This window comes from Panulirus ornatus, chromosome 2, assembly GCF_036320965.1.
Source record: "Panulirus ornatus isolate Po-2019 chromosome 2, ASM3632096v1, whole genome shotgun sequence".
Lineage (NCBI taxonomy): Eukaryota > Metazoa > Arthropoda > Malacostraca > Decapoda > Palinuridae > Panulirus > Panulirus ornatus.
The window spans coordinates 16,890,076-16,915,501 of NC_092225.1; the positions used below are offsets into that span (position 1 = coordinate 16,890,076).

Consider the following 25,426-nt stretch of genomic DNA (forward strand, 5'->3'; position numbering starts at 1 on the left):
TCTTACCCTTACGTTACTCACTCGATCAAACCACCTCACACCACACATTGTCCTCAAACATCTCATTTCCAGCACATCCATCCTCCTGCGCACAACTCTATCCATAGGCCACGCCTCGCAACCATACAACATTGTTGGAACCACTATTCCTTCAAACATACCCATTTTTGCTTTCCGAGATAATGTTCTCGACTTCCACACATTTTTCAAGGCCCCCAGGATTTTCGCCCCCTCCCCCACCCTATGATCCACTTCCGCTTCCATGGTTCCATCCGCTGCCAGATCCACTCCCAGATATCTAAAACACTTCACTTCCTCCAGTTTTTCTCCATTCAAACTCACCTCCCAATTGACTTGACCCTCAACCCTACTGTACCTAATAACCTTGCTCTTATTCACATTTACTCTTAACTTTCTTCTTCCACACACTTTTCCAAACTCAGTCACCGGCTTCTGCAGTTTCTCACATGAATCAGCCACCAGCGCTGTATCATCAGCGAACAACAACTGACTCACTTCCCAAGCTCTCTCATCCCCAACAGACTTCATACTTGCCCCTCTTTCCAAAACTCTTGCATTTACCTCCCTAACAACCCCATCCATAAACAAATTAAACAACCATGGAGACATCACACACCCCTGCCGCAAACCTACATTCACTGAGAACCAATCACTTTCCTCTCTTCCTACACGTACACATGCCTTACATCCTCGATGAAAGCTTTTCACTGCTTCTAACAACTTTCCTTCCACACCATATATTCTTAATACCTTCCACAGAGCATCTCTATCAACTCTATCATATGCCTTCTCCAGATCCATAAATGCTACATACATATATATATATATATATATATATATATATATATATATATATATATATATATATATATATATATACTCTAACCAGACCTGACCTTGCCTGACCTACTTAAAACCCAGCAAATCTGTCCACAGTCCAGATTTCACCTGAATATCTAGATTTTGATTGAATGATTCAGTCGCGACGTCCTCACGAATTTTGCATCTTGATTTCCCAAATGCGTTCTGGTGGAGGCAGCTGCCCAATACAGGCACTCCAGTATACTAATGATAAGCGCATCTGATGTTCACATGCACCATATTCATTCTAAAGGCTCATACAGCTCAAGGTTGCGCTACATCAAGTAGCAGGGAAATATGGACTCCTTTGGAATGAGAGGTTCTTGAGGCTGTAGCTGTGTACTCCCAGTGATGCAGCTTGGCCAATATATATATATATATATATATATATATATATATATATATATATATATATATATATATATATATATATAATGATAGCACGTGTATTTTAAATCTCTATCATGATTGAGGGCACGAACTCCTGATGACTGTATAAGCTGTGTAACGCGAGCCACATCACGCCCGCGGCCTGGGTCGCTTTAGCCAGAATCGTCCTTTTACTTTGGTAAGTCACGTCTCCTGCGCACACTCGCCACAGGCATCATCGAAGAGGTCATGGATATTTGATACTTCATTAGCTATGTTTGATCCTTTATATTTTTACCTTTTGAAGCTTTTATTCATATCAGGTTCATCCAGAATGTAACGGAGTTTGTCCAAAACAATCTCAAAGTTTGCTAGTTTCCAGTTTTTTTTATCGATTCGTCTTTTCGGTAATTGTAAGAGTACATTAAAACATTTGTATATGATTTGTAAAGAAAACCGTTCTTCAATTTGTAGAGATACTGTCACTCTTATTCCTAAGCGTTTCCCATACAAGGAAAACGTTTCCTAAAATGAAAATATGTTTAGGTTCGTAGGCGCGTACCCTCCGTATGTAAACAAACCGACCGTTTTGAAGCCAGTATCATCCTGGCCAGCCATGGCGAGGAGGGAGGAACTGTCAGGTTTTTTACCTAATGGGGCGACGCATCTGGACAGCTATCGACACTGGAACCATTATATGACAGTCTGTGATTTTCGAAGTGAGTCATTTGCCAAGTTTTAACAGTTCGTTTATAGCAAGTATCTCTGGTATACGTTATGGCCCGTGACTACCCAAATTGGCCTCCCATGTTTTGACCCTGGGGCCATAGGTATTTCAGTTTAAGGTGATGTATTTCTTGAATTTAGGAAACATTCGACCATGAAAGTCGTATTTTATTCACCATATGTTTTAAACTAATAGTGATATACATTAGTGCATGTAGTGATCTTGATATATTACGACTAAGGCTAGGCTGTACATGTGAGGTTTTCATGATTAGACCAGTGATTGGTTGCTTGGTTGGGCGTAAGACCTATCGGCTGCCAGGGTCATTAAGGCCATTATCATAAAGCTTCATGCACCAACTTAAAAGTAAAAAAAAAACTTCCGCCTTCATTATTAAAGACAATTTTAAGACCACATACACTCGCTGCCTCTGCCTTCATCTCGCATTTATCCCAGATCCCTTTGTTGTCACCTCCCCTTCTACATGCAGTTAAAGAATCCCTCCATATTTCCCCCCAAGTAACCCACAACACCTGAAGCAAAAGTTGTGTAGTAAGAGAGGGTTGGGGTGTTGCGGTGACTCACTGGATACAAATGTCACCAGGGCCCTTGTTGCCACTCAGGCTGGGAACTTTTGTAGGTTATTGGATGTCTGGTGGGTGAGGGAGCATTGTATATTGTAAATAGATTTATGAGTTGGTTATGTGTATGTATGAGCGGGTGAAAGTTTGTTGATATATATATATATATATATATATATATATATATATATATATATATATATATATATATATATTATGGATTTTACCAATCTTGCCTGCATGTTGTAGTTACTGTGGGAGTGAAAAGTCTCCTTTAGTGAATCTACATCATCGAGTGAACGAAAAAGAAGTACAGTGTTATGCATGCATGTGTAAGTGTGTGTTTATGAACACGTGGGAATATAGTGTTGAGTGTGGGTGTGTAAGAGAATTATGACATTTTACAGCCCTCTTAACACAAAAACAAGCTTAGTGCCAACTGCGTCAATTCAGCAGCAGAACCACTTTGCGAGAAACAAAGACAAATATAGTCTATATAATGTTGTTGTATGAGGATTGAAAGTTATGTAGTGACATTATTGGAAACTGCTTTTTCAGTGACAGGTTAAAGAAAAAATTACTTCCTACATATTATACAAAGAAATCGAATCACTCTCCATAAGCAGAATTTGACTTCCCACGACACTGATACATCCTACTGCAGGGCATGACAATGCATTAGTATGATGAGGTTGATCTATTACCATCACCTGAAGGTTCAGTCTGCAGTCTCTAGTTAGACCTGTAGTAACTGATTTTCTGTTATGGTGTTGGTGAAATGTCTTGTGGTGAGGGTGAATCAAGTGTTTGTGTTTTGAGTACTAGCTCGGCCTCCCCCAATTCGGTTTATAGAAATGCTAACGCTGCATTCTTTTCCCCGTAGAATACAGGTATTCCATATTCTCTTGATTTTCAGTGTTCTCCCTCCCATTGGAACAGTGTTTTGGTAGAGGCAACCTAAAGTGTCAGTAGTCGATAGGTTGTGCCTGGTGAATCCTGGTCCGGGTCGTGAATTGAGGAGCAGATGGTGCGGTGTGTGTCAGGCTGCAGTTTCCGAATCATTGGATAGCTCTGTGTTCGCTAATGCGCTGTTGCATGTCCCTCCCTCCCTTATTGGACGAACTAGGTTTCTTTGAAATGTTCCAGGTGTAGATTGTGGAAGTGTTTCTCATGGTAATGTTTACCTTGTTGGCGTTTTGTAGAACTCGTTATTTTATATAGTTTTATTTGTCTTCATGCGTTTTGAAGTTACCGTCCCTGTTAACGAACGGCAAATATTGATCGGTGGATAGATTGTTTAAGGTTGCACTGTTTAAGTTTTCCACGCTAGAGGAAAACCGTTAAAAACTAGCTTTTTATAATGTTTATTGAACATTTTTCTTAACCATGCATTTACTAGTATATATATATATATATATATATATATATATATATATATATATATATATATATATATATATATATATATATATATAAGATTTTTCATAGTATTTGACGACACGGTAACTGGAGCGAATGATACAAAGGTAAACAAACGTGGTTCACAGCAGCTGCACATTTGTTATCTGGTAACTCCTCCATACTGCCTTTGTTGTGATTGTGTGCCAGATACTACCAGATGTGTGCTGCTCTATGGTTATTTGCATTTGTATAGAACCTTTGATTGTAGATATATATATATCTATATGTGTACCCGTTTGATTTATAATTTATTTAGATATGTAAATACAAAGATGTGTTACTGTTGGTGATTAATGGACTTGTATGTTCTGATGGTCACCAACTTGTAAAGACACCAGATAGGTCAAGTATGAATTTCCTTGTAAGTGATTCATTACTAAGTAAGTTCCCCATTGCAGCTGTCTTCCCATTTCTTGAGACTCAACTTCCCGTTTTCTTTGCGTACAGGTTCTCAGTTGAAGAGTGCAACATCAGCGAGCAGCAGCCGCTCCACCTCCCCGGCCAACGGCAGTAGCTCTTTCATCCCGCAGCCTAGGAGCCATGGCGGCAGAGCATCCCTCAACGAAAAGCACTCCAAGTGAGTACCACGCGCGTCCCACTGTGTTGATAAACTTATCGGGGGCACCCCTAGGCGGTGTGTGTGTATAGTATAGTGTAGTGCTGTGTAGTTACATTGATTATCCTGCGGTGTGTCAAGATGCGTCATGCGAGTGATAACCGGAGGGTAGTGAGCATCACGTGGGGAATTTTACGTCAGCGGTAGTAGTAGTAGTAGTAGTGATCAGATATAACAACGTCGTTGGGCGAGGAAAGGCCTCGTCGCTGTGTTGAGGAAAGCTGAGGGAAGGAGGGGAAAAATCTCAGGAAATGCCGTAAATGTTTTACCCCTGTGGATTTGTCCCCAGACTGACCCCCCCCCCCTCCCCCCTTCTCAGCTGGGGAATGATGCTTTGAGACCTTGTGTTCCCATATTCATCCTGAGCATGCGGGATCTGTCGTTTTAAATGATTTCTGGTGTATATCAGCTCTCAACCTTGAGTCTCAGGAACACATGTGGCGTTGAAAGAAGGTCGGTTTAATCCGCCCCTCTCTCTTATGGCCCATTGTTTATCTTGTGTATATTTTCTCTTGGAATTTTCAGCCTTTGGCTGCAGTTCAGTAGACCATTGTTGTTATTATTATTATTATTATTATTATTATTAGATTTTTCGAATTTCTTATTAAATATCACTTATATATTACTGCCTCCAGTTTAATGTTTGAATGAAAACGAAATGTGTCTCTTTGTGGCTGTATGTGTATTCTGATCAAACGTGGACTTTGCTTTGATATTAAATAAACGTTTGAATGAAATGAAGCATCTAGTTCGTGCTTGCTTGATTGATTGTAGACTTGCTGTAATTAGTTTTATTAGGCTATATGATGATATCATACTTTTCGGCTCTTAGGCTATATGATGATTTATAGCATTTTTCCACCGTTTCCTACGTTAGCAAGGTAGCGCCAGAAACAAAGTCTCTCTCTCTCTCTCTCTCTCTCTCTCTCTCTCTCTCTCTCTCTCTCTCTCTCTCTCTCTCTCTCTTGTATATATATATATATATATATATATATATATATATATATATATATATATATATATATATATATATGGTAAAATTCGACTTGTTACATAATTATGTGCAGTAGCAGTAAAGGCATTTCCAAATGAGCAAAGGATAATGTGACACATCGTACCATATGCAGATAGAAGCAGCATACCTGTGCAAATGAGAGGCTGGTCAGTTTTGGCCATGGTATTCGACACCTTTAGCCTGGTCCAGCGAAGCCTGTAAGTGGATTAACATATTGGGCGCTCTAGGTGACACGATGGAGGATGGCATTGGCAGAGGGTAGAAGGTTTTGTGTGTGTGTGTGTGTGTGTGTAAGAGAGAGAGAGAGAGAGAGAGAGAGAGAGAGAGAGAGAGAGAGAGAGAGAGAGAGAGAGAGAGGCGAGTTGGTGGTGCCCCCTGGGAACCATCACATCTCTAGTAGCAGTGGCACCTGCCTTCAGAGTTTAATTAAAGGGAAATGCATATGGAGAGCGGCATATTAGAGGGTCGCATGAGGAGGGGAAAACACTGTGATAGCTTTGGTGGTGAGGGAGGGAAGGGGGGGCGGAGGGAAGGTGGAATGACTCCAGTGTGTGTGACGTAACGTTGATTCGATTATGGGATGGAAATGTTTTAAGATTGGTATTCAATTAATGATGATAATGCGAGAGTGTCTTTTGTTTTTGTTACTACAGAATTTCAGTGTTTAGAGATGAATATTTTCGGTTCGATCAAGAGCTGGTCAGGATTGAGACTGAAGAAGAAGGACTGGTCATGGAAAGGAGGTGGGTAAAAGCAGACGACAGTTAAAGGGAAGGTCATGTGTGGAGGAGGAGGAAGGGTGGGATGGGTTGGGGGACGTCGAGGCCTGCGATAGTTAGTGTCAGAGATGTGTGTGTGTGTGTGTGTGTGTGTGCGGGCGACGGGAGGTCGAGAGACCACGATAAGGACATGAGGGAGATCTGCATCATTTGGCTGATGAAAGACCGCATTGAGGAGCCCTATGTAAGTGGAGGCGGCTGGTGTATGTGCCCTTACAAACGTTCTCCATCAGCAGTAGTAGTAGTAGTAGCCGGGGCTGGCCGCCGGGAGGAGCTTTCACAGAACATAAACATTAGTGAGGCCAACAGCAGCAACAGGTGGTTGGTGGTGCCAGACAGTGGCATGGAAGGGGAGAGGGTATTGTTCGGAGCCGCCGCCGCTCCTGGTGCTGCTGCTGCTGCAGGATGGCAGAGGTTAAGGTGTAGGGAAGGAGTGCCTCCTTGGCCAGCCATCCCCACCCCGTAACAAGTACACAAGGGGTCACTGTGGTCACGAGAGCAGTTAAGTAAGCTGTTTGCTCGAGTTGGTGTGTCGGAATGTGTACTTATATAGGCCGCCAGCATTTATCCTTTGTATGTTCACTGCTTAACCTTTTACGGCTCGGCTGAAGTGCGATTCATTCTGTCATGATAGACCTTGTAGATTAAGCTTCCGTAAAAAAAAAAAAAGAATACTGGTATCTACATAAGGTATTAATTCCCCGACTTATTAACGAAACTACATACGACGCAAACATCTTTCAGCAGAAGAGATAAACGTCGGTGTTGGCTCACCAAGTACCAGGTACTGTCCTTGTTGAGTACCCGGGGAAGGCCGTAAAACACTTGGTATCAGCGGGTGTCGGCCGCCCTGGCCCAGCCCACACCCTTTTTATTATCTGGCCCGACGACTCCCATGGATGAGTCACCCCTCGGGTGGGCGGACCGTCGGGTCACAGAAAACGCCTGGTGTGTACACCGTTGCAAGAAGAAGCGCTTTATAAAATGTTTTCCTTCCCCATATTATCATGTGGCGTGGAAGAAAAAAAAAAACACCTAAGTCTGCTTATCTCGACCAGTATGATATCGTTAGAGTGTCTGAATATATGATTACATTTGACAGTTGCGTGACCACAAAATTGATAATGATAAGAATTATGAATTATAATTCTTTACTGCGATTTTGTCGCACACTCGTATATGTGGGCACCGCCTTCCACCCCTTCCTTAGATATGGCTGGCGAGATCCTAGCACCGGTGTTTCAGCAAGTCTCGCCACTTCATGACCTGATGATCCCCTCCCCAGAGCCTTATCAATAGGCCAGCGAGAGTGGACGTGTCTAAAGAAGTTGGATTGACGAAGCTTGACATTGACGGCCGTTAATGACCCCCGGCAGTTGATGGTTACGAAGCCCAACCGACCAACCAACTAGCCTGCTACCCGAGAGACTTGTGTTGGCTGCTGTTCTCATGAACGAGGCACCTCGTCATACTGTGGGCTGGGGGTTCCTCTCTCTCTCTCTCTCTCTCTCTCTCTCTCTCTCTCTCTCTCTCTCTCTCTCTCTCTCTCTCTCCAGAGATTAAGATTTTGAAACTTAAACTGATGCCTGGCTGAGCTGTTTGATTATTGTGGACTCTGGACAAGGTCATGTTTTGTCCCGGGATGATGAGCACATGGGAAGTAAGAAATGATACACATTGCTTCAGTAGATGAAGGATTCAGATCTTTCATTACGCAGGTATGTATATATAAGTTTATGTTGTAATAGTGTTTGAAATTGAGCCTCACTCAGAGGGGAAGAGTATATCGGTCAGAGAGAGTCGTGAGGTGATGGGGGTGAGGTTAAGAGGTGTTAAGGAGGTTGCCGGCCGGGGAGTTTTGTGTTGCCTTTTAATCACTTTGTTTCTCCCAGAGCTTTCTGCCGAGTCGAAGTGTTCATGAAGCAGAAACTAACAGAGGACGTGGTTGATCCACTGGGTATTCTGTGGTATTAACTTGGCGCGTATCCGTGTGGTTTACCTCTTGTTGTGGGGGTTCAGCCCAGACTCGTATATCATACACACCCCAACACGTTACCTGAATGCATTGGGCATTTTGTATCCATATGTGCGGCGTTCAGCCCACGCCTCGCCCGCCCACGCCCTTCGTACACGTGGGCGACGGGTCTCTCCGTGTATAAGGCCTCGCCACCTCTTTACTATGCCGGGGACGTCCTTCGCCAGATCATGACTCTGAACGCCTGTCGCGCAACTGTTGATTTTCTCTATTGATAAAGGTTGTGGTTACGAGCGGCCTGAGTCTCCTGCATGACCGCAGCGCTGGTTGGACATGGTGGATCCAGTCTTGCACTAGTGTTGCCCCGTCTTCATATCCTTGTATGTATGTATCTTGTCTTTATTCCTGTGTGTGTGTGTGTGTGTGTGTGTGTGTGTGTGTGTGTGTGTGTGTGTTTATTGAATGTTCCGGAAGTCATGGACTTTCTAAGACACGGTTCAACTGTAAATTGTGTTAATAATATTGTAACAGTAGGTTTCTCTTCTGAAGCATTAACATTAAACGTATGGATGTCATCTTATATATATATATATATATATATATATATATATATATATATATATATATATCTTTCTTTCAAACTATTCGCCATTTCCCGCATTAGCGAGGTAGCGTTAAGAATAGAGGACTGGGCCTTTGAGGGAATATCTTCACCTGGCCCTCTTCTCTGTTCCTGCTTTTGGAAAATTAAAAAAAAAACGAGAGGGGAGGATTTCCAGCCCCCCGCTCCCTCCCCTTTTAGTCGCCTTCTACGACACGCAGGGAATAAGTGGGAAGTATTCTTTCTCCCCTATCCCCAGGGATGATATATATATATATATATATATATATATATATATATATATATATATATATATATATATATATATATATATCCTCGAGTCTTCTCGTATATGTGGATATGTCCAACATTCGCATCCTTCAAGTGTTCGTGGTACGCTAATGGTTTCGCTTACAATAAAACAAAAGTATATTTAGATGAAGGACTGGGAGGGTGTGGAGGGTGAAGTAGTGTTTGTTGATAGAAGTGTTAGCCAGAATGTGGTTAACTCGCGCACGCACACACACACACACACACACACACACACACACACACACACACACGAACGTGAATAACACGAAGCTCTGTGCACGGACACGTTGAAGAACATTTGTCAGGTACTTATGTTGTTATGAAGACCTGGTGACTGTTCTGTTGCTAGGGAGGGTAATGGTGGTGGTGTTGACATTATAATAACAACGCTCAGGGTGGGGTGATGGGCCATTGTGTGGTAAATGGGGTGTGAACTGGGGTGTCTCGGGGGGAAAAATAGGGTAATGGGACCAATTTTACGTACAGTGACGAACGTGATGGATGAGTGTGATTGATGGTGAAGGAGTCGGAGAGTGACAGGTGACTGACATGAATAGCGTGAATGATTAACGTGAAGGGTGATTTATGAAGGACCAAACATGAAGAATGACGTGAAAGGCTAATATGGATGACATGAGAGAGGGATATGATGAGAGCTTGGAAAGACTGAACATGGAGGGTGACATGGTAGATTAAAACGATAGATAGAATTAAGTTGCAAAATGAATAATATGAAAGATAGAATTAAGTTGTGAAGTGATTAATATGATAGAATCAAGTTGTGAAATGGTTAATATGTTTGAATTAAGTTGTGAAGCGATTGATATGATAGAATTAAGTTGTGAAATGATTAGTATGATAGATAGAATTAAGTTGTGAAACGATTGATATGATAGAATTAAGTTGTGAAATGATTAATATGATAACTAGTATTAAAGACTTTGCATGAAGGATGAACAATCGTGAATGATATGAATAACCACCATAAGGATGAACATGAATAACTGTATTGAATGATAAATAGTAGGAAGGAAAGAGTATATACAGTGGAGAACCAGTATGAAAGATAATGTTAAGAGGCTAACTCGTGTGAGGAGTAAGGATAAAGCATTACTAGCTGTGAATTACAGAATGAATAACATGAGGGAGGCAGTGAGTCAAGTGTAGGGATGTAGGTGTGTTTAATTACGTATTTGTACAACACGGGAGGGAGTTCCACACTCGTGTGTGTGTGTGTGTGTGTGTGTGTGTGTGTGTGTGTGTGTGTCCCGTTGCTTGTGTGCTTGGCCGGGCCAGGCTAGTGCTTGCAGCGTTTCTTCTCTTCACTCCTAGACTACAGGTTCTGCTCTCTCCAGATGTAGATATGATTTCCGAATGTTTTCGAACATTTTTCATTTGGATTTTCTCCTACTGGTGTGTCCAGTGCTGATGTATTTCTCAGTATTTCAGAATGTACTCGCTGGGTATGTGTGTGTGTGTGTGTGTGTGTGTTCGTGTTTGTCTTTTTTTTTCCATATGGGTGTTGTGGCTACCTTTTTTTTGTGTGTGTGTGTGATTTCACCCTTCGTGGTGTGTTTACCTCCACACTTTCCCCTGGTCGTCGCCACGCAAATGAACCATCTGTAAATCACGACTTTAGACATGGTCATGGTTCGTAGTGGGCATAGTGAGGCGTTTGCTGTAAAGGTGCGAATGTTAGAGAGAGTTTCTGATGGGGGTGCTAATGTTGGAGAGCTTGTTGTTGTGGTGTGAGGGAGGATGGTTGTGGGTGTGTGTGGAGGAGGGTTTTTGTACTGGAGAGGGTTTGTGAATTGTGTGTGGGTGTAGGTGTGTATGTGTGTGTGTGTGTGTGTGTGTGTGTGTGTGTGTGTGTTGACGAGTGTCTGTAGTGGAATTAGAGTCTATTTTGGAGGTTTTCATGTTGGAGAGGGTTTATTGCGAAGATTTCAGCGTTGGAGAGGGAGTTTTGTGAGGGATGGGGGAGCCAGAGTTGGAGAGACTTTGTCATGGAAAGGCGAGGCCATTGTTGAAGAGAGTGTATGTTAGATGGAAGAGTACGTATGTATAACTTGAAGTAATTATGAAATAAGTATGTAATAATAATTTCGAGATCACAAGGGCCAAGATTTTTTCAGTATTTTTGAAGTTTAATAGGCGGTGTCTGCTCTTAGGTTTTGCTTCGTCCCCCGTGTGTCAGTGCGACTGAGGAATCACCATAAAATCCTCAGACCCTGTAATTATTTTGGTTTCACAGGCCAGAAGACTCGATTTTGGTGATTCGTTCATGATTCGGCGGCGATCTGGTGATTCTTTCGCGATTCGTTGGGGATCTGGTGATGCGTTGGAATTTTTTTTTTGTGGTGAACTGGAACGTAAATGCCCCGTGTTCGTTCCCAAAGAATGACAATTTGGTTTATGATTTCGTATCTTGCGCAAGGTGACATGAATGTCAGATTGTGAGTACAGTGAACCTCTTTGAGCACGACTGTTTGACCCTTGAGCACAACCATTGAGCACTGTAGTACGACCCTTGTGTACGACAGCATGACTGTACGACCTTTGGATGGCGAGAATGTTGACCGTGAGTGGTGAGCTCAGAGACCAGGCCCATCATACCAGAAGATCGCGCTGTGACGATCAAGGGGTCGTACCTTCGTGCTCAAGGGTCGTACCTTCGTGCTCAAGGGTCGTGCTGTCGGCCTTATCGTCGTGTTCGTGGGGTCAAGGAGCATTCCGAAGTGCCACTTAGCGCCAGAGAGGATTGAGAGAAGACACACCACCCTGACTATAATGACGGTCATTAACATAGAGGTGCTTACTACCTTGATGGGGACGAGAGTCGTTTTCTGTTGAGGTGCTGGTGTCGGGGGGCAGGGTAGATTGGAAGGTATCAGCACCAGAGATGATTCTTGTGTGTGTGTGTGTGTGTGTGTGTGTGTGGTGACAAGAATAATTTCTAAACTTTCTGATGATTATTTCCCCGGCCTCTGGTGGACCTCAGGCTTGCATTCTGGTGTGAGCCACTTTCTGGAGGGAGGGGGATGTATAACGGTATCTTTAGCTTTCTTCATCTCTCTCTCTCTCTCTCTCTCTCTCTCTCTCTCTCTCTCTCTCTCTCTCTCTCTCTCTCTCTCGAAAGTCTCGCGTGGGTAGTCTTAGAGTGAAGGTCTTGCGTGGATAGCGTAGTTCAGACTTAGGATGAATCGGGTGTTCATGGTGTCAGTACAACCCAGTATCGTTTTGACAGTAAGAACTGTTTACGTAGCCCCTGCAGTGTGTGTGTGTGTGTGTGTGTGTGTGTGTGTGTGTGTGTTTCTGAGAAGAGAGGAAACAGTATGACCCGCTTCTTATACGATGCCATTTCTGAAAGTGTAATTCTTGGAGGCTGGTGGATGTCATATATATATATATATATATATATATATATATATATATATATATATATATATATATATAGAGAGAGAGAGAGAGAGAGAGAGAGAGAGAGAGAGAGAGAGAGAGAGAAGAGAGAGTTACTGGACCTTGCCTACTTTAAGGTTACACAGGCAGTGAAAAGTCATCTTGTTATGTCATATCATCTTCAGTTGACCAAACAGTTGTTCAGTCTAGTCAAGGAAAACTTTTTCGCGTCAAAGAAGGCTCTCCTGTCCCTCTTACTGAGTGTAGTGCAGCCTTGAAGCCAGAGGAGCCTCTAGAGAAGGAGTCCTAGGGATATATTGGGTGGATAAGGGGGCGAAGGCACTGAGCCTACTGAGAAATGCGTGGAAAGAAAGGTCACAATCTGTGGGCAAAGATGGGTGTGTGTTGGAAATGAAATGTTATATTAGAGAGCAGTTTGTGGTGTGAGGAAGGTTGACGTGTAAGAAATGATGGGGAAAGGGAAAGGTGTGGTAATAAGAAAAGTATGGTTGAGAGAGCAGAAGAGGGTGTCCTGAAATGGTTTGGACACAAGGAGAGGATGAGTGAGGAGAGGTTGAGAAAGAAGATATGTATGTCAGAGGTGGAGAGGAGGAAGAGAAGGGGAAGACCGAATTAGAGATGGAAGGATGAAGGGAAAAAGTCTTTGGTGCTTGGTGCCTGTACTTGCAGGAGGTTGTAAGGCGTGCAAGATATAGTGTGCTATACAAGGGGCGACGTGCTATCTGTAACCAGGCCATGTGAAGCGGTCAAGAGAAACCGCATAACGGTCCATGGGGCCTGGTTTTGGATATAGGAATCTGGTTTCAGTGCATTATGCTTGACATGCTAGAAAGTAGATGTGAGCGAATGAACCCGTTCTTCGCCAGTTTCTGGTGCTGTCTCGCGAGCGAGGGCAACAGCGAAATATGAAATATGTGTGGTCATTTTTCTTGGTTGTCTGTTCCTATATTCGTAAATCAACGTATAGCATCTTGATGCATATATCTGCGTATGATATTAAATCTGTATGTCCTTTTGTCTTGCTGCCACACACAGTTCTTATTTGCTGATTCGTTCTTTTAGATTAATCTTGTAATTTGTGCGTATGTCGACTAGATTTAGAAAGATTTTTGTTATTTGTTTTGGTAATAATTAGAAGGTTGAAATCGTGGCAGTGTTATTACACCATATAAGTAATTAATGCTGTCTGAAAAACTAACTTGTAAAAAAGAAAGTACACAAGAAAAAATTATGTAGTATTCACTTCAGACACGTCTTCTTTCGTTTGTCCTTTTGGTGCACGTTGATTGGTTGTCCTGGGCGGCTGGCGATTGGCGGACGGCCACATGTAAACAAAGCCACGTGGTGTGTTATTGGTTCAGGGAGACGGTCCGTCGACCGCCCCCTCCGGTTATTTGGTCTCTCCTGTTGCTGGCTTTTCTCTGTATTTGCCATCTCAGATTTATACACCTGTTTTCTCTATTTGCCCGCAGACTCTTGTGAAAGTGTTTGATCTTTGGTATTATTGAGACTATGAGGAGAGGGTATTGTTGATCACTAAGGGTTTTAGAGGAATAAAAGAGAATTTACATTTACTCTCGAGATCTGTCAGGATTGAGTTTGAATTTTGATATTGATATAGTAAGACTATGCTCTTCAACGAGAGTTTAACACGCACTGGATGAGTGATTTTTCAAGGCTGCTGTATGCACCTTGACCCACCCCAAGGAATTGGGAGCAGATTTAACGACGAGGTTGCTCGTCTTGCGTAAGCAGATAAGCATATTTCGTCCGATAAAGGCGTAGGGGCAGAGGAACAAAGGATAGGAAGCGAAGGTTGCACGCACCTGCTTATCTGGCCACGCCCTAAGCTTACATCCATAGGTAGGTGGGAAATGGTCCGCCTACACCACACCCGGGTCACCTTTGACCTCACAGCTGCTATGCTCCTCTCAGGGAACGCCTGCCTGCCTCATGTATAATAAGAATCACAGTTTTTTTAGGAGGATCTCTAGCAAATACACCATTTTATTTGATATATATATATATATATATATATATATATATATATATATATATATATATATATATATATATATATATATATATCTTTTTCTTTCTTTCATACTATTCGCCGTTTCCCGTATTAGCGAGGTAGCATTAAGAACAGAGGACTGGGCCTTTGAGGGAATATCCTCACCTGGCCCCCTTCTCTGTTCCTTCTTTTGTTCTTCTGGGGGAAAAAATGAGAGGGGAGGATTTCCAGCCCCCCGCTCCCTTCCCTTTTAGTCGCCTTCTACGACACGCAGGGAATACGTGGGAAGTATTCTTTCTCCTCTATCCCCAGGGATAATATATATATATATATATATATATATATATATATATATATATATATATATATATATATATATATGTTGAAATCGCTGTTCAGCAGTTCATATAATTTTGTTCAACATATATTTTTCAGTACATGCTAAACTACATGATTCCCAGAGACAAACCGCCTCATGAGGTGCAAACAGTTCATAAAGTTTTAAGCCCCCAACACCAACACACTAGACTCCGTCCTGTCACCCTCATGCCGAGGTATACTCTTGCCTGACCGTTAGAGGAAAGTGTGTGTGTTGGGGGGCAAGGGGGGGGGGGGGGTCTGTGCAGGGGAGCTTGGCCTGGGTACCGAGATTTGTGTTTAACTACGTTTCTTATGATATCCTTTCTTGATGATATTTTTTTCATAATGATCTGGTTGATGATAGGATGTGCTTTAAAGTTACCTAGGGACAAATTGATGGTCTTAGTATTAGCAAGACAGATTCATTGACTCAATTGGTGGCATAAACAGATGAGGGGTACAATATATATATATATATATATATATATATATATATATATATATATATATATATATATATATATATATATATTGAGATAATGCCGATTTAAACTACATCCTCAAGTGCCCAGAGGGATGTCACAATGCGTCAAGACGCCTCTGTAGTTACGACACCGAGAGCTGGATGGGAGAGTCTGTGTGTGTGAAGCGGAGGCGTCGAGGTATAGCGATGAAGTAAACATGTTTTTTCCCGTACCTTGGTGAAGCCCGACGGCCGCCTTGTCGTTCTCCTCCGTCACCAGTATTTATAGATGGTTGTCTCATCATGACCTCTCCTCCTCCTTCGGCAGGAGTGTGTGCGTGGGAGGAGATGCTCTTATCAGGTGCCTTCCCGCGTCCTGTGAGATCTGAAGGTCGTGACGTGGCTATGACGTCAGGTGTTATTATTACACTGATGCGGTAATCGTTGTGTTCTTTTTTTTTGGGGGGGGAGACGTTCACGTCCTCTTAACTGGTTGATGACGACGTTGTGACACTTTATGACGAGGGTACGATCCTCGAGTACGGTGTTACGTCCCTTGGGTGCGACGGTACGACCCCTGGGCGTGATGGCCTGCCCTTTTCTACCTGATCCCTAAAGTTCGGGTCGGAGGCCAAGCCGTCATACTCCAAGGTCTTACCTCCGCGCTCAAGGGTCGTACCATCGTGCTCCAGGGTCGTCCCATCGTGTTCAAGGGTCGTACCTTCGCACTCAAGGGTTGCGCCATCGTCCTTAAGGGGTCTATATTACTTTGATCACTGCAGGTAGCGCTACTGGTGCAGAGATGACAGGAATGCCTCTCTGACTGATCTGTCTTCCTCATTACCCATTCATTATACTGTAATTACTCGTTATACACCACAATGTGCGATGAGAAGAAGACATGATGACAATCATAGGATTACGAGAACCCTGCCAATATAGACGAGAAATGACGTAATCACGAACGTAACTTTACTTTTTTTTCATACATGCGACCTGTTGTAGGCATGTTCATTTACGACGAGGCACATGTATTTATTGGGGATTTAACATCGCACAGGGACACGGGGGAGGGAGAAAGCCAGTCTCAAGACTTGACTGGGTCACCCGGGTACTGTATTTATATTCCGGGTCTCGATGATCCCCCTAACACGGGAGGAGAACTCTCTCTCTCTCTCTCTCTCTCTCTCTCTCTCTCTCTCTCTCTCTCTCTCTCTCTCTCTCTCTCTCACACACACACACACACACACACACAGACATTGGAACCTGGGGCGTTTGGTTCTTATTTCAACAGCTACTCCCGAATCATACAGACATCAATGCATCCTGTGCATAGTAGCATGATGCATACTGACGAAAACCCTTCACACACACACACACACACACACACACACACACACACCACACACACACACACACACACACTTCACACACACACACTACACACACACACACACACACACACACACACACACACAGGAATTGTGTGAATCCCTCTGTTTTTAAGGGTGTTTTTCCACGCGGGGGCACCTCCCATGTTGATGCGTTGTGTTGTGTGTCTGTGTGTGTGTGGGCGAAGCTTCCTTGTTGGGTGTGCAAGCCGCCGGCGGCACCGCAAGTTGCGTTGTGACTCCACTGGATCTCTGTACCGCTAAGCAAGTCACCTTGCATGTCGTAAGATTTCTAACTTGTCTTGGGTAGGAAAAACATGATATAGATTTCTGTGTAGATATGCTCAGTTTGGCTCTACTTTCATATACATCCGTAGTGTTTATATATATATATATATATATATATATATATATGTATGTATGTATGTATGATATATAAAGTGTTGCCAGACTCCATCTGCAGGTGGTTACACCTCGATATAGATGCCAACTTCAGCGAGGCTGTATCCTCGTGTGTTAACAAAAGGGAAGTACAGTCTCCTTGAGGATCTTATCATTTCCCTGCTACTGAAGGTAGCGCAGATTTGAAGTTACAGGAGGCCCTTCAGTGAAAGTGGGCCTTGGGAAGGGTCTTGTATAGACACAGGTGAGCGGGTGTACTTAATGGACAGTACATACCACTGTGGTATCCAAGCCCATGTTCTGGTTTGTGCGGTTCTCGAGGTACACACGCGTAAGATGTGCGCCCTTTGCTGCCTGCCATCCTTCCTGTGTCTCGTGCCTAACTTCGTCCCTCCTGGGCCTCCACGACCATCTGCACCTGTGTTATCCCCGCATCCTGCCGTTGTCGTGTTCCTCCCTACGCTGCCTCTTTCAGTGCTTCGTCTGCTGGGTCATCCCCAGCCCTCTTGTTGGTTCTCATTACGTCTCTTGTATACCTCTCTCTCTCTCTCTCTCTCTCTCTCTCTCTCTCTCTCTCTCTCTCTCTCTCTCTCTCTTCTCTCTTCTCTCTCTCTCTCTCTCTCTCTCTCTCTCTCTCTCTCTCTCTCTCACACACACACACCCCCCCATCCCATCCCCTCTCCTTTTTTTTTGTCCTCAGAATCATCCCTCCTTCTCTTTACATCTCTCCATCCTCTTTCCCCTTCTCCCCTCACCCCTTTATCCCAGCCAGAGCGCATCTCCCCTCCTCCCGCTAATCATGGCGCCCCGTTAAGGCCACTCGAGCGTTCCTTGCAACATCATTGTGAGCCGTGAGGACCCAGGGGGGGAGAGAGGGGATGAAAAACCTTGATGGTTGGTTAATTGCTGCCGGCGGCGAGGGATTCTGTTGGTGTCAGGTCGAGGAGTGCGACGACGGCGCTGGCGCGAGGCAGGCAGGCTGATGTGTGCGAACTGGCTAGTCGAAGTAGGGGTGCTCCGTGTTCGACTCCCATCTGTTACTATGAATGACGCAAACTTAAGCTGTAACGGGGCTTATTATTATTATTATTATTATTATTATTATTATATTATTATTATTATTCATGCTCGCCATTTCCCGCGTAAGTGAGGTAGCATCATGGACAGATGACTGAGCTTTAGAGGGGGGTATAAGATAAATCCTTACCTGACTCCTTGTTCTATTCCTTCTTTTGGAAAGTAATGTAGGAAGGGAGCATTTCCAGCCACCCTCTCCCGTCCCTCTTAGTCTACGACGCGCAGGGAATACGTGAGCAGTATGCTTTCTCCCCCAAATCCCCTGGGATTATGATCGTTATTATTACCTTTATTATTTCTCGAATTTGCCTAAGACGAGAGAGAGAAGTCGGTATGATGGTTGAGAGTGATTGGCAACTCTCAAGCACAGACAGACGTCGTGGATGTGTCTGTTTCACCCCACAGACGAGAGTATGTATATGGGTCTGTATTCTTTCCTGGTTTTGTATTTTCCTCTCTCTCTCTCTCTCTCTCTCTCTCTCTCTCTCTCTCTCTCTCTCTCTCTCTCTCTCTCTCTCTCTCTCTATCTATCTCTCTCTCTCTCTCCTTTTGTGTTCGAGTTTGGAGATTTTTTTTTTATTTACTGATTGAATTTTGTAGTCTTGATTTGTGTGATCCTCCATTTTAAAGTTAAGGTTATATTTATTATCTGTTGTGTCCTCTTGACGTAGTGGAAACGAATCTTTCAAATGGTAGATGAGCCATGTTGTGTATCAGATCTCCAGCCTCGAACAGCATGGTAAACCAGATATTCATTTTGGGGAGCTTGGTCGTACGCGAAGGCACAGGGGTTAGAGAGGAGACAGTGAAAGCTAACGTAAGGTATTCGGAAGACGATTTCAATTGTAGATTGTAGTGGAGCATAAGTGTAGTGGGGTTAAGGGAGTATCGTAGTGATGGTGTAGTGGTATTGTAGATGATCGTGGCAGTGGCTTAGTGGTGTTATAGAGTATCGTGGCGGTAGTGTTGTGGGGTTATTGCGTATCGTAGTGACGCTGTTCTGGGATTATGCTGTCGGGGATCGAAGCGTTTAGTGTAGTGGGATTCGAGATGTATCGTACCGGTATTAGCATGAGGGGTAGTGAGGTACGGTAGTGGCGGTGTAGCTACATCATAAAATAATAAGAAATATCGTAGCTTTGGTGAAGGTCAGGGTTATCATAGAGGCATTGAGGGAGTCCAGTCAGTAGCAAGAGATGGTTGTAATGGTAGTTGTAGGCATCACGATTATCGGCCTTGTAGTGTGGTGTTATTAAAGACGGTAGAACCTCGTAGCGGTAGTGAGGGTCGGGGTAACGTAGTAAACAGGGAGTATCGTAGGGTGGGCGGCTGGCTTTCGCGAGGTTACCATGGTAACGCCTGGGGTAGGGGGCGGAGGGTCCTCGGATGAGTCATGGCGGGTGAGGTCCTTCACCGTGACGCCGGTAGAGGGAAGCACCAGCACCACCACCACCACAAACACACTCGCTCCTCCCCGGGACGAACTGGCTGCCACACGCTCTTCCCCGGGACAAACCTGCTTGTTTTAGACTTTAAATTATGCATTTTGTTTTTATTCTTTAATACGTTCCTTCAGCTCACTCTTTTTATTTACATAAGTGTTTGGGAAAGCGCTTGTTTGATATAATAGACCCAGCGATTGGAATAATACTCTATAATGATTATAGACCCTGTGGTTTGAATGATTATTTTTTTGTTCGAGGCGGTGGGAACGAACACCACTGTTCCTCATTCATGCTACTTACGCCCACGCTCTGAGGGACCCCCCCAGAGTTGCCGCCGCCCGTATATCACCCAAAGGTTGCATCTAGCCCACGCCCCTCGCCTTGCCCAATATTCCAGAGCTCCGACAGTCCCGAGTTTTTGTCTCGCACTCTTATGGAGGCAGAAGGGCAAGTTGGGGGGAGGAGGCTGGACTACGCCTGCTTCCGTGTCATTGACGCTGTGTTACAGGTACTACTTGGGAGGACGTCCCTTCATTTTAGGAGGACGCCTCGTCATTTTGGGAGGGGTTTCTTCATTTTAGGAGGAGGTCTCGTCATTTTGGGAGGAGGTCTCGTCATTTTGGGAGGACGTCCCTTCATTTTGGAGGACGTCTCTTCATTTTAGGAAGACGTCTCGTCATTTTGGGAGGAGGTCTCGTCATTTTGGGAGGACGTCTCTTCATTTTAGGAAGACATCTCGTCATTTTGGGAGGTCTCGTCATTTTGGGAGGACGTCTCGTCATTTTGGGAGGACGTCTCTTCATTTTAGGAGGACGTCTCTTCATTTTAGGAGGTCTCGTCATTTTGGGAGGACGTCTCTTCATTTTAGGAGGACGTCTCTTCATTTTAGGAGGTCTCGTCATTTTGGGAGGACGTCTCTTCATTTTAGGAGGACGTCTCTTCATTTTAGGACGTTTCGTCATTTTGGGAGGACGTCTCTTCATTTTAGGAGGCCCTCTCGTCATTTTGGGAGTACGTCTCGACATTTTGGGAGGACGTCCCTTCATTTTGGGAGGACGTCTCTTCATTTTGGGAGGACGTCTCTTCATTTTAGGAGGTCTCGTCATTTTGGGAGGAGGTCTTGTCATTGTACACCCACGCGCCTGGGACTTTTAAGAATTGAGGATGGGGTTTGTAATGTGGGATGGGATGTCTTAACCTCATCGTTCGTCAAGGGCTTGACGGATCCCACCACACCTTGTTGTGTGACCCAGGACCCTAGTTGTCCGACCCTGCATCCTGTAGGATCCAGTCCTCGTGGTTCTATAACGCCCATACCTACGATTTCAATTAAACTGAAACCGTTGGATGGAACACTGTATTTCCCAAAGCACAGGGGGTGTTCCTTGGTCAGCAGAAGAATACAGCACGATGTATGCCACGGCCTTCTAGTCCAGCGTCTCTCTTTCCTCCCATACAGTAGGATGGGACTATTGTTGTATATGGTCTCTTAGATGCTAGATGAAAAACCTGCGTATCATTTGGTCCTTAGGTGATACTGGGTTAAGGCTGTGGCTTCGATAAAGGCCTTAAGACCAAATAACCTCAACCAGCCAGCCTACATGGGCGTGGACCTGAAGGTGTTGTTGAAGGTTGTTTTGGATGGTGGTTATGAACTTGACATCGGCGGTCGTCATGACCCCCCGGCGGATGATTGGCGTCCGTCCCAAATAAGCAGCTGACAGGCCAGCTTTTGCTTGCGGCTGCACAGCAACACGAAGGTGTTGTCATCTGCCTGGGCCAGTCGAGGGACGTCATGGTTCAGCATCCTGCGTGTCGAAAGGGTGATGGTCGGCGTAGGACCTCTCGACTCCCACGGCGTCAGCTACACCTATCCGGATGTCTGGGAGGAGGCGGATTTTGAGTCATCCTGACATAGGTATGGTGATGGCTGGGTATCCCCTCCTGATGCGCATTCCCACAGTTTGGAAGAGGAAGGAAGCGTGAGGACCCGACTCCCAGCCACGTACAGTGGTGTGTCCTAAGATAGTATCCTACACCGTCATATTCTCATCAGGCTGTGGGAACCAGAAGAACATAACTATCAATCCATTACACACTCGCACACACACACACACACACACACACACACACACACACACACACACACACACACATCAAAGCTTCTTCGCACTCTACAGATGTCTTTTATTTCTTCGCTTTTTCTCCCTTTATTTTCGTACTCGCCACCTCGTCAGAAAATGACAAAGTGATGATGATAGAAGAAATAGGATACTGGACCCTTTGTAACTGTAGATTTACTTAAAAATAGGATATTGAACACTTTCTAAATGCGGATTTCCTCAAAGATGGAGTATTGAACCCTATGTAAGTGTAGATTTACGTTGAAGTGGGGGTATTGAACCCTCTGTAAGTGCTGATTTACTTAAAAGTAAGTAAGATGCGATGGTCCGATACGTGGAGAGGGTGGAAGTGGTATTAAGTGATATCTTCGTCATGCTTAATTATCTTACAGGAAGTGTTAATGAGAGATTAGTGCTTATGTATTCAGAAAGCGGGGAAAAAAAGTTATATACTACGTAAGTAAATTATATTGCCCCAGACACTTGTGTGTACGCGCGCACACACACACACACACACACACACACACACACACACACACACACACACACGTAAGACTGTGACCGGACGCACGTGTAGTCAGTGGCGAGAAACGGCGGCGGCTCGCACTCCCCCTAGGCAGTCTCTTAGTGGCGGCGCTGACGAAAGCACCTCGCGGACCCTCCCTCCCCACATATTCTCCGTGGCGCCGGACGGAGTAGTGGAAGCTGTGCCGCCGCGGGCCGCATTGGTGTGTGTGTGTGTGTGTGTTGATATCACGTACGGTGGATGGGCAGAAAACAGAAGATCTGATCGATGGTCCTTGATAAGGTTGTCTTGCGGTCATAACCTTATGGAAGAAGCAAAGATTGTAAAAGCTTAAAAGTATCTCTTCCCCCGCTACATCCACCTCTCCATCTGGCTCAACAGCGAGTGAACAGTGTTGTGACGGAGGTCTGAAACAATAAGCTACTATCTGCTGTGTTTGGGTATTTTTTTTTATATACTTCTTCGCTGTGCTTGGAAAAACAGTCTCGGATCTTTGCACTGGTGTTCAGAGTTCGTGTGTCCAGTTTTAAGGTCGTTTTGTAGTGAAATTATTTGATCGATCGGTGGTGTTGGGAATTGAACTGTATTACATTCCGTGTGTTGTATTGGAGACTATTTTAAGTGAGAGAGAATGTAGTGTTGAGGTTAAATCATGATGTTACATGGTGAACATCACTGTGTGCGGTGAAATATATGGTCCGAACCTCATCTAGTTTAACTGTGTGTTCAGAGTTTGATGCTGGACTGTATTGAACCGGGCTTTGAACAGTTGGTGTCATGCTCATTACAGTGTTTTATCATCTGGAATGTCCAAATGTGATGGATATTGAACAGTGTTTGATGGTAGATGAACGATACTGTGCCTGTTGCAGAACATCCTCTTTCCAGTGTTAGGGGATAAAATGTTCACCGGAACAGATTTTGGTCTCTCGTGACGATAAGGGACACTAACTAGTCTGCAGTCCCTTGCAACGTCTGATAGGATGTGGAGTGACTGTATTTATCAACAACAGGAGAACGTTGAACAGTGTGAAGTCTTTAGCCATGGTGACTTGGGGTGGGTTTCAGTCATGGCTGCTTAGCATGAAGTGTTGAAGATGTGTCTCCGACTGTGGCACAGCATGTGAACTTGCTCGTGGCGTGGCGAGTGTCCGGCAGCTTCTGGTCTTTCAGAGGAGAGTTTTGGCAAGTGCTTCCTCTCGGCGCCCGCTGGGTGTCGAGTCGAGTCGTGCCAGTCATCGAACTTTGTTGTTGAAGTGCCGTTCGTGTTGAACACCAGATGTGTACAGTGAACAGCCGGCTTCCATCAGCGCATAAAAGGGTCTCTTCAAGGCTCCTTCTTCTTATGGACGAACTGTCGTTACATAAACAGATTGCACCACTCACCCATGAGGGTGTGTAATGTGATGAGCTTCACTAGTGGCGTCCTTGCGTCGCATCTCTCCTCGCACACCCTCACGACCTCATGACGTTGCTTATTTAATGTCCAGGACAGAACAGAAAGCACGTTGTATGCAGATAAAGAAAGGTTGAGGACGGAGGGAAATGCCTGTGTGGGGAAGCGTTGAGCAAGGCAAGGTTCTGTGACCACAAGCGCTGTAAAGATGAGGAGGGTGTGGCGTGGTGCCGCCCTAGTTGCACGGGTCTCCTCCTCCTCCTCCTCCTCTTGCCTGAAGCTGAAGCAACCCCACTCATCCTTCTCTTGGCTCCTCACACTCATGGCTTGTGTCACACGCTTCTGCTGTTTCCCGTGAACATCTTTGAGGCTCTCTTTATTTTCTCGTTCCTCCCGTACTGTTGGTTCAGGTTTCTCATGGTTGTGTATGCAAATTACGATTTAGGGTTATATCAGTCGCGAGGGAAGGTATGTCGACCGTGTTTGCTGGATGTAGCTTTCGGGAAGGTCGTGTTGCATCGTGTGGACTTAAGCCCCTCTCACCGTCATTACACCTCCCTAAGCATTCGCAATAGCCCCATACCCTGAGGGGAATCTTCACGCAGGATTGGAGCGATGGTGGGTTATGCAAGAGAAACCAGTGTTGTTGTTAGCTCGATGTTGACATAGGGCTATTTTTCTTCTTACTACGTTGACTGAAAGATGGTTGTCGAAGGTAATTAGCCAGATCGCCTCCGAGGTGAAAGAGGGCGTCTTGTTAGTCTCTGACGTGGTTTGAGTTCTCCACGTAGGGAATGTTCGATGCAGCTGAGCAATGTGACTCCTCATTTTTTACGCGATTGTCTGTCGACGCTCGTTTGTGTCTCATTAAAAGTAATGTTTGTACTATAATGAACCAACTCAGGCGTATCTCCTTAGCGAGGCCTGCCTGGTCTCCAGTATCTCATTATTTAAGAAAGAAAAATAGACAACTTGTTGAACCATGAGAGGGGCGGTGGCACGCCCATTATACAGCCAGCATTTCCCACACAAAAGTAGTTGTACCACATCTTTGCCGTCAGTGATCATCCTCAGTTGCTGTGACGAGGTTGATTTTTTTTTTTTTGTCCTGTTGCTTGAAATTCATGAGCCCCCACCACGAACTATATCGACAAATAGGATTTTAATGAATCCCCATTTTCCTTTCAAATCGACGAGGAGTGGAATACCGATCGGTAATCATCCTTATGCGATGCTGGTCATATTGTTCGGAGCAGTAGGTCAAATTACATATTGCCTCGGTACGGTTTCCAGTACACACAAATAGCTTCATTAGCCGACATTTGGACGGTAGGAATTAGAGTGGACTGGCTAAAAGTGGTAATCACCAGCCCCCGGAAACTGTAATTGGTTCGGACATGCCGGGAGAGGGATCCTTGTGCTGCTGTTGTGGTTTGGGAGGAGACCAGTTGGCTGAGGCGGGAGGAGGACTGTGAGGGAGGTCGTGGATGT

General features: G+C 44.6%; 1 protein-coding gene across 15 annotated transcripts in view; it reads left to right on the top strand.

The window, feature by feature from the left end:
* Positions 1-25,426, top strand: part of LOC139753686 (uncharacterized) — a 661,673-nt gene that overhangs the window by 492,465 nt on the left and 143,782 nt on the right. For 14 of the 15 annotated variants that reach the window (XM_071670482.1, XM_071670373.1, XM_071670454.1 and 11 more), the window contains one exon: positions 4,468-4,597. In XM_071670482.1, the coding sequence (XP_071526583.1) occupies positions 4,468-4,597 (130 nt within the window). Of the gene's footprint in view, positions 1-4,467; positions 4,598-22,656; positions 22,742-25,426 lie in introns of those variants that run through there. The other variant, XM_071670504.1, reaches the window with a different exon arrangement.